This window comes from Triturus cristatus, chromosome 2_1 (genome assembly GCF_964204655.1).
Source record: "Triturus cristatus chromosome 2_1, aTriCri1.1, whole genome shotgun sequence".
NCBI lineage: Eukaryota > Metazoa > Chordata > Amphibia > Caudata > Salamandridae > Triturus > Triturus cristatus.
This window is the reverse complement of record NC_140581.1, coordinates 1,174,931,728-1,174,947,950: the sequence shown is the minus strand read 5'-3', so window position 1 is coordinate 1,174,947,950 and position 16,223 is coordinate 1,174,931,728. Positions and strand designations below refer to the sequence as shown.

At 47.5% G+C, this 16,223-nt stretch overlaps 1 protein-coding gene across 3 annotated transcripts in view; it reads right to left on the bottom strand.

Annotated features, from left to right (window-relative positions):
• Positions 1-16,223, bottom strand: part of GAK (cyclin G associated kinase) — a 1,898,577-nt gene that overhangs the window by 1,557,898 nt on the left and 324,456 nt on the right. For all 3 annotated transcript variants that reach the window (XM_085636622.1, XM_085636624.1, XM_085636623.1), the window contains exons 5-6: positions 14,549-14,691; positions 13,508-13,633 (exon numbers count right to left, since the gene is read on the bottom strand). In XM_085636622.1, coding sequence (XP_085492748.1) covers positions 13,508-13,633; positions 14,549-14,691 — 269 coding nt within the window. The remainder of the gene's footprint in view (positions 1-13,507; positions 13,634-14,548; positions 14,692-16,223) is intronic.

The window sequence follows — 16,223 nt, the reverse complement described above, 5'->3', positions numbered from 1 at the left end:
GTAGATTGGATCGTCGTCGACCGAGTCGTCTTCGTCGACGAGGTCATCGTCGTCGACGGGATCTTCGTCGACGAGATCTTCGTCGACGCTTCTCTTTTCGACGATGAAAGGCTCGTCGTTGGCATCGTCAATGCTGGCTTCGTCGACGACACGTCGACGACGGGCTTTTTGAGAGGATAGTAATCCTCGTAGACAGAATAGGTAAGGTAATGGCCGTCGTCGAGATGGTTTCAGTCAATGAAGGAGCAGATGAGGTGACAGAAATCGCAGGTGGAGAGAAAGCCAGAGATTTTGAAAGGCTTTTACTCACAGTTTGCGTCGTAGCCTTGACCGTAGAATGCCGAGGAGAGTGCGCCGATTCAGAGGAAATTTTGGGACTTCTCTGAACAGAACCAGAAGTAAAATGGTGAGATTTCTGGCGCTTCTTCCCCTCACTGGAAGAGCTGTCCTGTGATCTAGCGCTCTTGCTAGAAGTAGTGGCTCTGTCATCCTCCTCAGACGAAGAGGATTTGAGCCACAAAAGCACTCTCGCCTCCCTATCCCTAAGAGTCTTGGTAGGGAAGGTGCGGCAAATCTTGCAATCTCTTGCCTCATGTTTAGGATAGAGGCAGTAGATGCAGTCCAAATGTTGATCATCAACATGGACCCTCTTCTTGGCGCAGGTCCTGCAGGATTTAAACAAGGCCTTCTTGTCAGACATGCTGTAGCAAGTTGAAAACTGAGAGGCACTAAGGGAGACTCCCTTCCACACGACGTGCGGTGAAAATCTGAGGAGAACTGGCTCTGCTGAGAGGGTTCTAGAAGGGTGCTGGTGTCTGATTGGTTGTTATCAAATTCTTGGTTTCTTTTGCATAATGAGGTAGATAGGCTACTAAGATCTAGGCTTTAGGCCTTTTCTTTGGGCCTACTACTACTACTAATGTTTTGGCACTACTTTTTTTTATTTACCGGGGACTCCCGCCTCGGCGACGGGGAATGATTCAGGCATGTGAATCTATGAAAGATACCCCAATACTGGATAAGTGTGATGTTTAAAATATGTTACAAAATGTACAGATGTGTATTGTAGTTTGTTTTATTGTACTGAAATAACGATTGAAATAGTTTGTGCATACTAATATGTGTACTTTGGTAGATGGATTAGTGAATATGGTAGTTTGTATGAGTCGGTGGAAAGGTACATTTGAAGTATGCCACATAAATTTAGGTGTCTGCTTGAAATGGGAAGTGCAGTCTGTTAAGTTTAAAGGTATGCATGGTCTTCAGACTGAGTTATGTCTATACTTGCACATGTATTCTCACACGTGTTATGCATCTGAAGATGCTAGATGTATAAAACACAGTTATACATCTATTTGTATGTTTCTTTTATATATGATTCAACTAGCAAAATGCATAGACACATGCATACATGGTTTCAGGAATATGGTGAGAGTTACAACAGAACTGAGAGATTTGTCCACAGGTAGCCAAACCAACCAGGTTTTCAAGTTACCATGTTTAGATGCATAACATCAGACAATAGATGTAGAAGTAGACACATACTTCACTCAAAAAAGCACGTTGACCTTTAAACTTGATAGACTGCATTTCTCATTTGAAGCAGACACCTAAATGTATATGGCCTACTTCAAGTATACCTTTCCACAGACTCATAGCAAGTAGCCTAATCACTAATCCTTTTGTCAACATGTCTCAAACTTCACATTTCTCTTGCAGCTTCAGTTTTCACCAATGGCTCAGAATCTTTGGCCAAGCCAAATTTAAAACAGCAACACTTCCCAAGTCGCTGTTATAAGTCTGCCCATGTTTCTCAAAGAATACATGCATCAGTCTGTGCCTTTTGCTAGTTGCACAATACATAAAAAACATACATATAGTTGAATACCTGTGTTTCACAGCACATGCTTTCTAAATTTGTGTAAAACAAAGTCTATGTATTCTTTTCTGCTCATAAAACACGGCACCTAGATATTGAACAGGCTATGTGAAAGGCTCCGCAATACCTTCATACAGATATCATAGGCTCTGCGACCGAATGACAGAGCAGAACTGTGAGATTTGTCCACCAGTAGTGAAACCAACCAGGTTTTAAGATACAATTTTTCAGATGAATAACACGAGACAATAGATATAAAAGTAGACACATACCTCACTCACAAGAGCACGCACACTTTTCAATTTGACAGACTACATTTCTCATTTCAAGCAGACACAAACTTATACAGCCTACCTCAAGTATACCTTTCCACAAACTAATAGCAGGTAGCCTAATCAGACTTCTTTTGTCAACATGTCTTAAACCTCACTCTTCTGTTAAAGCTTCAGTTTTCACCAACTGCTGAGAATCCTGGGACTAGCCAAATTTAAAACGGCAATCTGAATATGTTACTGTTTAAATGTGAGTGTTCTTGCGACAGGTTTAATATGTAAAATACAATATACTAAATATTTACGTGTTATGGAGACATTTGCAATGTAATTAAAAGTATTTGTTTTATTGTTATGAATAAGAATATATAATTATTATAGAAGTATAAAATTATTTAACAAGCTATTTAAACTTTTCTGTTTTTCAGATATTTATTGGTAAAAAACATTGAGAATGGCATGAAAAGATCAAAAGAGGAGACAACAAAAAAGTACTATGTAAAGATAAGAGAAAAGAGGAAATTAGATGAAGTGCAAAATGTTACACTGAAGAAAAAGAGTTCTGATAAGAGAACTAAAGAGTTTGTTAAAAGACTTTTACAGAATGGAAAGCAATTTGAAAATGTTGAAAAGAAAAAGAAAAGTTCAACAACAAATCAGAAGGAAAGGAGAAAATGAGATGATAAAAGAAAATCAGGTTATGGGAAAACAATGCATGTTGAAAGAAGGCTGAAAGAACATAAAGACGAGAATGTATAAAAGTAGAGTACTACAAAATGTATTGAAAGATTGTAAAAAATCTAAAAGAAGATCAGCAGCTTATAAGAAAAAGCAACAGACTGAAAGTGCAGTAGATAAAGCTTTTGAAATAAAAAGAAAATAATTTATATTAATACTGAAGATAATGAAAACATTGAATAAACAATGCTGTTTATGAAGGAGAACAACAAAAGAAAAAGACTGGTTAATAGAAGTGACTTTTGTAAAATGTTCACTGGTGAATGGGAGCGCACGTCTAGTACTGAGCCTTTCTTTAATGAAGAAAGCTATCTTCGACAGAACACGTTAGTACATGCATTTTATACTAGTGGTCGATGCTAGGAGATGAAAGATGGTTCTAGGATTCCAAGAGAAAAAATCGTTCCTACGAATAGCTGAAGATGTTCAAGGGAGGCGTACACAAGCTCCTGTTTTTAAGTGGTATTGTAGCAGTATTCGACAGGAGTCTACAGACATATGAATTTGTTTATGAGAATAGGCCAATAAAAGTATTAAACTGAATATTAAGATGTTGGAAGGACTAGATCCATGTAAAGGAATAAAATATACTAATTTGCAAAGTCATTCTATAGCTTGTCTCAAGAAAAGTCTGCCAAAGTACTTTTCATCATTTAAGAATGTTAACTGTACACCACTCAAATGCGAAAGTTGGTAAGGAGACTGTATGTACTATGTAAAAACCTCTGCATTATGTTTAAGTGAAATGAACACAGTTCTTTTGCATGGTTCTATATCCGATATAGAGAAAGGTTGTGATGATATACAGTTTCATTTTTTTGGATCAGAAGACAAATGTAGAGAAACAGAGTTTGATAAGTGTAGGTGTTGAAGAACAGGCGAACGAGACTAGTACTGATGAGTTTGCGGAAGAAATGACAGTTAAAGACAGTTTCATCTGAAAAGCCAAACTTCGTTTGTATTCGGTGTTGTCGTACTCACTATAGAAATCAAACTAGGAATGTTGATTTATATTTCAAAATTGAAAAAGAAAATAATTATAAATGGTAAACATTTGGTGTTTATTTGTTGGTAGAAAGTCCGTTTGAATTGGGTGTTGATCAAGTCATTTGTATATATTGTTACAATAAATTAGAAGACAACAAAATGCCAGCTAGAGCAGTACATAACAACTTAAGAGTTGGTACCTATTACTCAAGAACTGACTGATTTAAATAATTACGAGTCCGCCTAGAGGTGGGCGAGCCCACAGTCGGCCGTATTGCCCCGATCAACTCCTGGTACCTCATGGCCCCCCAGACTAGGGACAAGGTCCTGACGAGTCTGAACTTTACTTTCAGGAAAATGAACGGTCGGTTGACTCGATGGTTATGCTCTGGGAGGGCTACAAGGTCGTTATACGGGGGTGGTGTTGGCCCAGATCACCGGACAGTGCAGGGAGAAGGCAGCAGACGAACAAGTTACTTACCTTCAGTAACAATACATCTATAAGAAACATTAGTTAGTTAGATTCCTCACCTTAGAATATCCCCAGGCGTCAGGTTGGATCCGGAAAGATTTTTCGTCAGCAATACCCTTGCGCGTCGCTAGGTGTCGTCTGCCGCTCCGCGTCCGGCGTCGGCGTCGTGATTGCCGGGATGACGGAGTACTTAGACGCCACCCTCGCGTGCTGACGTCAGTTCTTGTAAATAGCTTTCCGCGCCAGGAACGCAGAGCCATGCAAGAGACCGACACTGGTGCCAAGAATCTAGGGCCCTGAAAGGGATGACCTCAACCCTAGATATTGGTTCGCAGAACGGGGAGGATGGGTGGGGTGGTGAGGAATCTAACTAACTAATGTTACTTACAGATATATAGTTACCGAAGGTAAGTAACTTGTTCATCTGAAAGAAACACGTTAGTTAGATTCCTCACCTTAGAATAGATACCACAGCAATACCAACCCCGGTGGTGGGTCTGCAAACCAAGATCACACCAGAAAGTCCTGGAGAACAGAACGGCCAAAGAAGCCGTCTCTCTGGACTTGGCTGTCCAGGCATTAATGTTTGGCAAACGTGTGCAGCGAGGCCCACATTGCTGCCTGACAAATGTCCTGCAAGGGGACTCCCCAGCCCAGGGCAGTGGTCGCCGCTGTGGCCCGAGTGGAATGGGCCCTCAGCCGTACAGGAGGTTCCTTTTTAGCTAAGGAATAACAGGCCTTGATACACAAAACGACCCACCGAGAGATGGTTTGCATGTGCACTGCCCGCCCCTTCTTAGCGCCCATGTAGCCAACAAAGAGTTGGTCGTCCACCGGGAACTGTTTGGTGCGGTCCAGATAGAAGGACAGCGCCCATTTTGGGTCCAGACGGTGGAGCCTCTCTTCCTCTTTCAAGGGGTGCGGAGGCGGAAAGAAGGTGGGCAGTGTAACAGACTGGCCGATGTGAAAGGCAGTTACCACCTTAGGCAGAAAGGAAGGACGAGTCCTGAGAACAACTTTGTCCGGATGGACAGAAAGTAAAGGAGGCTTAGAAGAGAGAGCCTGGATCTCACTCACCCTTCTAGCAGAGGTGATGGCAACCAGGAAAGCAGTCTTAAGAGTCGAAGACGAAGGGGACAATTATGAAGTGGCTCAAAGGGAGCGCACATCAGATAGGTCAATACTAGATTCAAATCCCACCGAGGCATTACGAAAGGGACAGGAGGAAACATGTGAGTAATGCCCTTAAAGAATCGAGAAACAACAGGGGATTTAAAAAGAGAAGGCTGATCAGGAAGCCGTAAGAAAGCAGAAATAGCCGAAAGGTATCCCTTGAGGGTGCCCAGAGCAGAGCCCTGCTGGGCCAGGGAAAGAAGGAAGAGGAGAACCTCAGAAAGAGGGACTGAAAGGGGATCCACAGCCTTTGCTGTGCACCATGCTGTGAGAAGTTGGCCTGATGTATGATGTCACTAGTTCTAGTGTACACCTTATATCAGTCCAAACAACCCTTATGGTGATTGGTTGTTAAGTCAACCTTATAGACCAGCTATCCTAGTGGTAGCATGGACAAGAGCAGTCTTAAGCTAAACTCTGAATGGCATGTGAAGCCAGCTGTGATACCATATATAATCCCTTGAATACCAAATGAAAGGACACCACAACAGATATATATATAAAATAAAGTGTATTTATTCTAGTCAAACCCTCAGCACTCTTTATGAGATTAGAGGTAAGTACAACACAGTCTTATTCAAGCATACATTAAGTCACACAGGTAAGTAATACAGTTAGGCCCTAGGGGCCACGCAAACCATATACTAAAGAAGTGGTATAAGGACCACTGTCACGGAAATAGGATAGGCCTAGGCCTAGGGAATCGCTGGGGCTACACTACACTAGCAACAGTTAGGAAGTGGGAGGCCCACGGGATTCAGGTGCAGAGTGGAAACACTCACGCGTAATGCGTACAGTCGATAGAAATAGTACAGTTTCGAAATAAGCAGTTTAAGGACACTTCTGAAGCAGTTAGAGAGTCGAGACTCGGAAACTAGACCCTAGGATAGTCACTACCCTTGTGAGCACCGAAGTACCCAAGTTACCTAGCCCACGGGCTGCGGGTGCATAGGTGTGAACTTGCGTCGGGTTTCGTCGTGGACTTCTATGGATGCCTGAAGGAAAGTTGCTGACAGGCAGTCAGTGAAGAGTGTCCGGTGGATCCCAAGGCTGGGATCAAGAAGAGAGGATACCTGCAAGCAGAAGGGACAGAGTCAAGGTCACTAGCCAGTGACCACGTGGAACCAGGAAGGAACCAGGCGATGTCGTGAAGATTGCAGGTGAAGGGTGAAGCTTGTCGCTGCAGCCACGGGTACCAGGAGACGGCGAGGACGACCAGGAACAGGAGGCGAGCTGTCCCACGAAGGATCTTGCTGTCGGCGTCGTCGAAGTCGAGCTAGGACTCACCAAGCCTTGGCAAGCGGAACCCACGAAGAACGGAGGACTTGCTTCTGGTGCAGACCAGGAAGGTCTGGGGTGCTTCTCTTTCGCAAGGAAGCGGGAGCCAGTCTGGAGGAGCCAAACCAGCAGTGAAGATTTCAAGGTGTGTCGTCACAAAGGCCGCTAACCAACGGGCAAGCAACCGGACAGACGCGGCTAACAGGAAAATGCAGAAGGGCCCCACGCAGGACTCGTGGAGTGTGGGGGGCTGATCTTCGGTGCAGATGGTGCTTGAGGTTGGGGCTTCTCAATCCCCGGTGCACAACTTCGAGGGTGCCTCAGAAGCTGCGTGGAAGATACTCGCAGGTAGCCGGTCCTACGTCTCTCGTCGCCTCCACGGATCTCAGCTCGGCTGTGGATGTGGATCAGGGTCGGAGAAGTCTGGAAGTCAAGGTTCTGGTCGGGCTCTGCAGTCGGTCCCTCGTAGAACTTTAGCAAAGCAAAGGGTAGTCTCTTGATGGTGCCTGTTTGCACAGGGTAGCCACTCCTTGGCCACAAGGGAGATTCTTCAGTCTTCTTCTTTCGTCGAATGTCGAAGGTCCAGAGTTTCTGTTCAAGTTGCAGGTTCAGGATAATCTAATCTCCTGAGGCCCAGCTACCACTCTTATACTAATCTGGGGGGCTGGGTTGCCTGCTAGGTCACGCCTCATGGGTGGGACCTGGGAGGGGGGTGGTTACACCCCCTTCCCTTTGTACAGTTTCGCGCCAGGACTGGGGCTGGAGTGCCCCAACACCAGTTTGAACTGGTCTATGCATGGAGCACCTTGTGTGCCCCAGGCAGTGTCTCGTTTCATTCATCCCTCCCTGCCCCAATACACTAAGGCCTGTCTGGGGTGGTGCTCGCACCTCCCAAGGCAGGAAACCTATTGTCCAAGCCTCCCTTGCCGGAATCACTCCCAGCAGCAGGAGGTCAGACTCGTGTCTGTGGCAGCAGCATCCATTTTGTGATGCTGAGGCTTTGGTTAGAGTTAAACAGCAAAGTAGGATTTTAACATGTCTCTCCCTCTAGAAGGGAGGAATAATATCCTCATCACCAGAAATGGTATGGGGGTATTATTCCAAAGTGTTAGACACCTTACACGACATGTTTTGATAAAGCCAAACCATAGTTACTATAACCGTTTAAGATTATAAGGCACTTTAAGAGTATATGGTAGGCTATATCATAGAACAGCTATAAGGACATGGTTCCGAAAGCTGCAGACAGGCTCAGCTCATGCTAGAGCACCATCTCACATGTTACCAAGCACTCTGCCTCCAGGATTGTTAAGGCCTGCCATAGGAGTGGCTGATAGGTGCACATGTGTCTATTTTAAGGGTCGATATAGGTATACTATATCTAAGCAAGGGGTGATTACACGCCCTTGCCCCAGCTGAGTGATAAACCAGTTGTGTCTGATTGGAAGGCCAGACCAGGGGTGGCATAATACATGCTGCAGCCCCTGGGAGGCCTAGGGTACACCTATGCCCTGGGTACCTAGGGTACACTGTACAGGGTCCAAAAAGGTGATCCTTACCAATTGGGAATGTACCTAGGGTACATGGAGTCCATTTTAAAGAGAAAGCAGACAGCCTGAGACCCTGAATGGCAGGATCTCAGGCCAACTAAGTCGAAAAACCAGCTAGACACTAGGCAAAAAGTTGGGGGTAACCATAGTCAGATATCCACCTTCCTACACATGCCACAAATTTGTTCCACCTGCAGGCGTATAGTGATTTTGTGGAGGGACGCCTGGCTGCCAGAATAACATTACAGACTTCAGGAGGCAAGTCAAAAGGCATCAACTGCCGCCGCTCAATCTCCACGCATAGAGGTGGAGGCTGGACAGGTTTGGGTGGAGGACCGTCCCCTGCTGCTGCGACGGAAGGTCCTCCTGAAGAGGCAGTCGAATCGGGGGATCGATCGATAAGACTGAGTAGCTCGGGATACCAGTATCTTCGTGCCCAATCCGGAGCCACAAGGATGACTTGGACCCGGTCACGCCTGATCTTCTTCAGCACTCTGGGCAGAAGTGGTATAGGCGGAAAGGCGTACAACAGACCGCAGCTCCACTCGCGACGAAAAGCGTTTCCGAGAGAGTGCCGCCTTGGAAATTCCAACACGCAGAACTGCTGACACTGCGCGTTCTCTCCGGTGGCGAATAGATCGAACCAAGGCTCTTCCCACTGCCGAAAGTGGCCTTGCGCCACGTCCGAGTTCAGACGCCATTCGTGATCCATCATGCACCGGCAGCTGTGTTCATCCGCCCTGGCGTTCAGAGAGCCCGCCAGGTGTTGAACCACCAGGGTGATGCCCTGATGTTCCAGCCATGTCCTGAGGCGCAGAGCCTCCTGACAAAGGGTCCACGAAAAAAGGAAAAGAGATGGACCTGCACACCTCAATTAAATAGGTTAATGATAATTAATTAATGTGTGTGATAATTGTTTTTGTTAGTGTGCTATCACGTGTAAAGGAGTCTGAGCCCTAACTCCTTAAGCTAGAAAGTGAATGCTGGAAAAGGGTCGGAGTTATCCAAACCTGCGTGATGCACAACGATGGACCGTAGGTCTTCACATAAAAATTCATGTACACGTTTTTTGAAAAGAATAAACAACAGTATTCTTGTAAACAAGACCCCACCCTGCCCTGTTTGTTGCAATACCACATGGCAGTGGTGTTGTCTGTGAACACCTGCACTACACTTCCCCGAACAGAGGGAAGGAATGCCTTCAGTGCAAGCCGGATCACCCGCAGCTCCAATAGGTTGATATGGAGCCGGGACTTCGCCGGAGACCAGAGGTCTCTGATCTCCGCCTCTCCCATGTGGCCCCCCCATCCCAGGAGGGACGCATCCGTCACCACTAAGCGCTCCGGTTGGGGTAGGGAGAGGGATCTGCCACTGACCCAATCGCGGTCCGTGATCCACCACTGCAACTGTCTTGCAGTGCCCTCCGGGATCAAGACATGGTCGGACAGGTTGCCCCGATGCTGAGCCCACTGAAACTTTAGGTCCCGCTGCAGAGCCCGCATCCGTCACCTGGTGTGATGTACCAGCAGGATGCAGGAGGCCATCAGACCCAGAAGGCGCAGCACCAACCTGACTGAAACCCGGGATAAAGATCGGAATCAGAGCCTGAATATCCCGAACCCGCTGTTCCGGAGGATAAACCCGGAACTGCGTCGAGTCCAGAACCGCTCCGATGAAGAGGAGCTTCTGGGAGGGACTCAGATGCGACTTCTGCACACTGATGGAAAACCCCAGCAAATGCAGGAGGTCGGCCATAGTCTGGAGGTGGGAGACGACTACCTGGGGCGAGCCCGCCTTCAACAACCAGTCGTCGAGATAGGGGAAGACTGGAACCCCCAATCTGCGCAGATGAGCTGCGACCACCGCCATCACTTTCGTGAACACCCGAGGGGCACTGGTGAGGCCGAAGGGGAGCACGGTAAACTGAAAGTGCTTGTGGCCTACCATGAACCGCAAGTAACGCCGGTGGGTCGGCAGGACGGGCATGTGGACATAAGCGTCCTGCAAGTCCAACGCTACCATCCAGTCTCCAGGGTTTAGGGCAACCAGAACCTGAGCTAAGGTAAGCATCTTGAACTTCTCCTTCTGGAGGAAGGCGTTGACGCTCCTGAGGTCCAAGATAGGGCGTAGGCCCCCTTTGCCCTTCTTGGGAACCAGAAAGTAGTGGGAGTAACAACCCCGACCTACCTCTGGGCCAGGAACGTGCTGGATGGCCCCCTTGGCCAAGAGGTCCTAACTTCCTCCTGCAGTAGTTGAAAGTGATCCCCCGACATGCGGTGGTACTGCGGTGGCATGGCTGATGGGGTCCCCTCGAAGGGGAGGGAGTAGCCCCTTTGGACGATTTGCAGCACCCACCTGTCCGATGTGATGGTACGCCAGTGGAGCAGGTGATGGTGAACTCTGCCTCCCACTGGTGTGGAATGGGCCCGAAAGCTCGGACTAGGAGGGCTTTGAGGCGGATGCTGCTGGGGCAGATGTGGACGGACCGGCTCTTTGTCCCCCTGCTCCGCCTCGGCAGAATCCACCTCCGCGACCGCGTTGAGGCTGGTTCTGCGGCCTGTGGCTAGACGGGCGTGAGGGGGCGCCTTTTCCTTGGCCACGAAAGGGGTGAAAAGCGGAAGTTTGCGGGCGCGGGCCGAGAGGCCCAATGACTTGGCCATAGCCCTGGAGTCTTTAAAGCGCTCCAGCGCACTATCCGCTTTGTCGCCAAAAAGGTGACGGCCATCGAAGGGCATGTCCATGAGGATGCTCTGGACATCCCCGAAGAAATTCATGGACCTCAGCCCGGCATGGCGACGAATCGCCACCGTGGTCGCAATTGCCTTGCCTAGCGAGTCCGTTGTGTCCAGTCCACATGGGATTTAATACCGTGCCGCATTCCGCCCCTCGGCAAGAGCCTGGGCGAGCCGTGTCCGGGCCTCCTCCGGACACTGGGGCAGCACGTCCTCCACCGTATCCCACAAGGAGTGGGTGTAACGGTCCAAAAGGCACGCAGTGTTGATAGACCGCAACCCCAAACGAAGGGAGGAGAACAGTTTCTTTCCAAACTGTTCCAACCTTTTGGATTCCCGATCCGGGAGAGCAGACGGGAAGGAGGTCTGGGAGGTAGAGGCCTGGATAACCAGGCTCTCGGGCGTGGGGTGCACCGACAGAAAACTGGGGTCGCCCGGTGCAGGGCGGTGGCACCGGGCCATGTTCCGGTCCACAGGAGGGAGTGTGGAGGGCTTGGACCAGGTGCCCATCAGAACGTCGGTCAGTGTTTCATTGAACCGCAGCAGAGGATCCAAGGAGCTTACTGGCGGTTGAAGCACTTCAGTGAGGAGATTAGTCCTCACGGCCACAGCAGGAAGCTCCAGCCCGAGAGCTTCGGCCGCCTTGCGCCGCACCACAGAATACGTAGCACCCTCCTCCGGAGCCACGGAGGGAGGAGAGATGAAGCCAGTGTCAGGGGAGGTATCAAGACCACTGGCATCCCCCAGTTAGTCTGCATAGTCCTGAGAGAACTGGCACTGCTATGCCAGAGGGTCCTCAGACCCTCCCAGTCGTCTCCATCATCCGACTCCTGGTACACAGGTGGAAGGATCGAAGCCGGGCGCAAGATGTACCTTTCATCCATCGGCACCGCTCCGACGCCAGGCCCGGACCGGGACTAAATCGGGGAACGGCATCGTCCGAAGGCGGCGCCGGGGGCAGCACCGGAGGGGTCGGCGCCGGCGGAGGGGTCGTAAGCTTGACTGGCGTTGCCCGGGATCCAGGCCTGGATCCCGCAGGGACCTGCAGCGTCGGGACTGAAGCCGATGCTGGGGCCGAAGCCGCCGGCTCGCTAGGTCTCCCAGTCGAACCTGCGGGGCCCGAAGGCGCGCCGGCAGGCGTTGACGGAGGAGCCAGGCTCCTCATGGCTACGAGGAAGTCCCTGATCTCCGCCGGAGTCGCATCAGACCCAGGGACCGGAGGATATGGGGTCGGACGGGACTCCTATGGCTCTAACGGTGCCGCGCGGGTGGTGCCACCCGAACCCTCAGCCGAGTCACGCGACCGGCGAGGGGAGTCAGAAGAGTGATGTCGCCTCTTCGACTTCTTCTTACTGTGCCTCGACTTACCTGAATGCGAGGACTTTGACCCCGACGAGCGGTGATGGCTGCAGCTCCGCGACCGGTCCCTCGACCTCCTCCTCTACCGGGACCGTGAGCGGCGCGGAGCCGACTGCCTCTCGAGCAGCTTGCGGGACCACTCCTGCCTAGTCTTCGAGGTCAAGGCCCGGCAGTCGAGGCACGACTCGGCATCGTGGTCAGCCCCAAGGCATTAGAGACACCTACGGTGGTGATCCGTGACCGAAATCAGTCGGTGACAGGCGTCACAAGGTTTGAATCCAGGCATCCCTACCGGCACCAGAGTCTAGGTCGACTGGAAATGGAACCAAAAGAGTTCAACAAGTTTAGTCAAAAAGTGACTAAAAGGGTATGCTCTTCCCGGATCGGCGCTTACTGGCGCGGAAAAAAGAAGAACTGACGTCAGCATGCGAGGGCGGCGTCTAAGTACTCTGATGACATCATCCTGGCGATCACGACGCCGACGACGGACGCGGAGCCGCAGACGACGCCTAGCGACGCGCAAGGGTATTGCTGACGAAAAATCTTTCCGGATCCAGCCTGACGCCTGGGGATATTCGAAGGTGAGGAATCTAACTAACGTGTTTCTTTCAGATTGGTGTCTTCTGACTGCAGGAGCATTCTACATATAACCAATAAATAAAAGTGAGATTTTTACATGTTGAATCAATTGACTTTTGTTGCACTTTATTTTAGACTGCCTATAAACAGAGCTTAAGTCTATATAGTAGGTTACGTGTTGTGAACGATTCCACCTTAAGTGATACACCATAAAATTCCAACTTATGTGAAGTACCATAAAAGGAGATACACCATCTACCCTTCTTAAATTTATTTTGTTTTGAAGGCCATTTTTTAAACAGCATTAATGCAAGGAAACTACACATGTCCGCGCAATTAAGACAGGTTGCATTAACACTAGATAGAAACAACAAATATTTTACAATAAATATTTACGGCACATTTACTTTGACTGGTGGTTATCATTAAGTTATTATTGAAAAAGACAACAGGCGATAAGCACGCAAAGGGCAATGTAAAGCTCTCACCTCATCTTCAACAGTAGCTCGCTTCTGTGCAGACCAGTTGTAATCTGGATAGTGTGCAATAGTAGTAGCACTACCAAAGTCGCAAAGTTTGATTGTTCCTTGGTTGCTAATTAGCAAGTTTTCTACCTAAAAAAATGATATTTCATTGTACTACAAATATCATGTCAAACTACTATCTGAATGAAAGAATCAATCTCTACTTTTTCTGCAGTTATTCCAAAGACTATTTACAAACAGTATTCTTTTTTATTTACCGTTTTTAGGCACAGTCCACGGCCCACACCAAGTATGACGCCTTTCACTTAACATTTCCGCCATAGCAACTCACATAATCCCCTGTACTTCCCAGCTGATCATTTCCCTTAATACCATTCATGCCAAAAAAGGAAAATCTCAACAGAGAACATGCTATAACTGCGGACATTAAGTACACCCAAAAGAACTAAGTTTCTGAAAGTCTTGGAAAAGCTTCAAGCTTTTACTCTGGGCCGAACTGTCATGGCAGTTAAAGCAGAAGACATTTAACTTTCCATCATAGCCAAGCCTATGGATTTCTCATTTCACTCACGTCTATCAAGCCATGTAATTAAAATTAATAATTCTACATCTCAATTAACAATGCAAACAAATTATTAGAGTTACTGACCGTTCTACAACAAGGTACACCTATGTTATATCTTCGAAGTTGGGGAGAAACTGACAGCGGCACGACACACTTCATTCATTCAGTTAATTAGCACTACCATGAATCTATGCATGAATGGAGCCTCCCGACTCCTGTAGCATTCATCTGAGCACTAAATGTTAATGACACCATGGGCATTAGGAATCTGGGCAACGAGTAGACGGGTCAAAGTTTCTACTTCAAGCAGTATAAAACTGCTATTTCCTTGTGTCCTTCATTTGCAGATTTAAATATCTGACACCAACTTGGTCTCCCAATGTATCACTCTTCTAACGGACGGGACCAAGGAACTACCAACCACATCAGTACAAAACAGTATGTAAACTAAATTCAAGTTCATAATACACATGAATTACCTTTAGATCTCTGTGAATTATTGGTGGTTTCTGCTTGTGCATGTGCTGTACTGCTCTGCATGTCTGGTAGAATACTTTCAATATTGTGTCACAGGACAGGGGACCCTTCGTCTCCGTTTTGTTAAAAAATTCCACCAGCTGTCCTACAATTGATGACAAAAATGATGTCAGCAAACAAGATAGATAGATCTTTAACATTTTGGAAGTATACATTTCAGTATTCAAATATTTAAGCGCTATATCTAAGCATGAGTTTTTGAGATTCAAAGCAGAGTAGCGCTGAATAGAAATTAATTCAACAGATACAACAGTCAAAAAATGATGTGCAAATCTAAAGCTATAAAGAGTACAGTTTATTAAATAAATGCAGTACACTTGCAAAGACTAACTTTTTTCTCTAAAAAATATTGATTTTCATTATCTAATACAGCATTACATAACGGTGTCACAGCCAAGCATGTCCTTTTTAGAATTCTCACTAAAGTGCAGTGCTCATATACCCATTTCTTTCACGTAATGCACTCGTTGGCAGTCCCATCTCCCTCAAACCGTAGATAATCTTGTCCCCACCTCTATTCGTCACTCAGCTGCCACCTCCAACCTGTACCTGTCATTTTGGAGAGTTCTGCACATAAGTTGTGTTCCTCACTCTTCTGCTACTCCTTCACTGCTAGTCCCATGTGTTCCCATCCAGGCCCCCATATACTGTGATACTTTAAGCATCCCCTTCCTTCGTGTATAAGACTTTTTCAGCCTCCATGGTACTACTCATTCACAGCCGCCAGTGTTCCCACATAGGGGTTCCGGACTATCACTATGTCTCTAATGTGACTTGCAATAAGTAACTATAGTCTGATCTAGCGAGCTTAGTCTTGTCCAACATAGAGCCTGCATGCCGACATGCAAGCTGGGGGTGCATGTCAGCTGGCCTGCACCCACTGCCTGCGCTAACATACAAAACAGTGAAACGCAGCAATCAAAAAAATGTGCTGTTAAAAAACTGGCTATTGCCCGTGATGGATGGACAAGGCTTTGTGCGCCAGAAGACAAATTGCTGGGACGGTATGTTTAGGATTAGCTAAATCAGCAAAATATTTTGGACAAGTAAATTGTGCAACAAATATCTGGTAAAAATATGACAACAATGCCTCACAATGCAAAACAAAATACGTTAAAACCGTTTCATTTTCACACATTTAATTATATCACTGCATGTGTGCAAAGCATTAGAAGGTTTTGTCTCTAAACATGAATAGGGTCTTGCTTACTTAGGTTGATGTCGGACATATACCTCTCCCTCAGTTGGAGGGAGACAGGTCACTCTCCTTTTTAGGCCGAGCCTAGAGTCCGCACGCATGCGCTGCTCTGCAAGGCTGCGTAATCACTCTGTGGAGTTCTGTGAAGTTTGAACAAACACACCTACCACTTTTTTATTGGTTGCTTGGTCAGCCTTTCCAAATTGCATTGCTGTCATTGGTGAACAGGGTGCACTTGTACTACCTTGTGGCTGGTTTGTTACCGCCCTGGCAACGGACCCTGCTGCAATGATCCTTTTGCTAGTGGCCACGTTTCGGTTCAGTGCAATACTTTTTCTTTCCGCCCTCTCCTCGCAGCTTGCTTATGTGTTGTTTGAGGCACGGGTTTCCCTAAAGTCGTGTGGATACTATTATAGTGC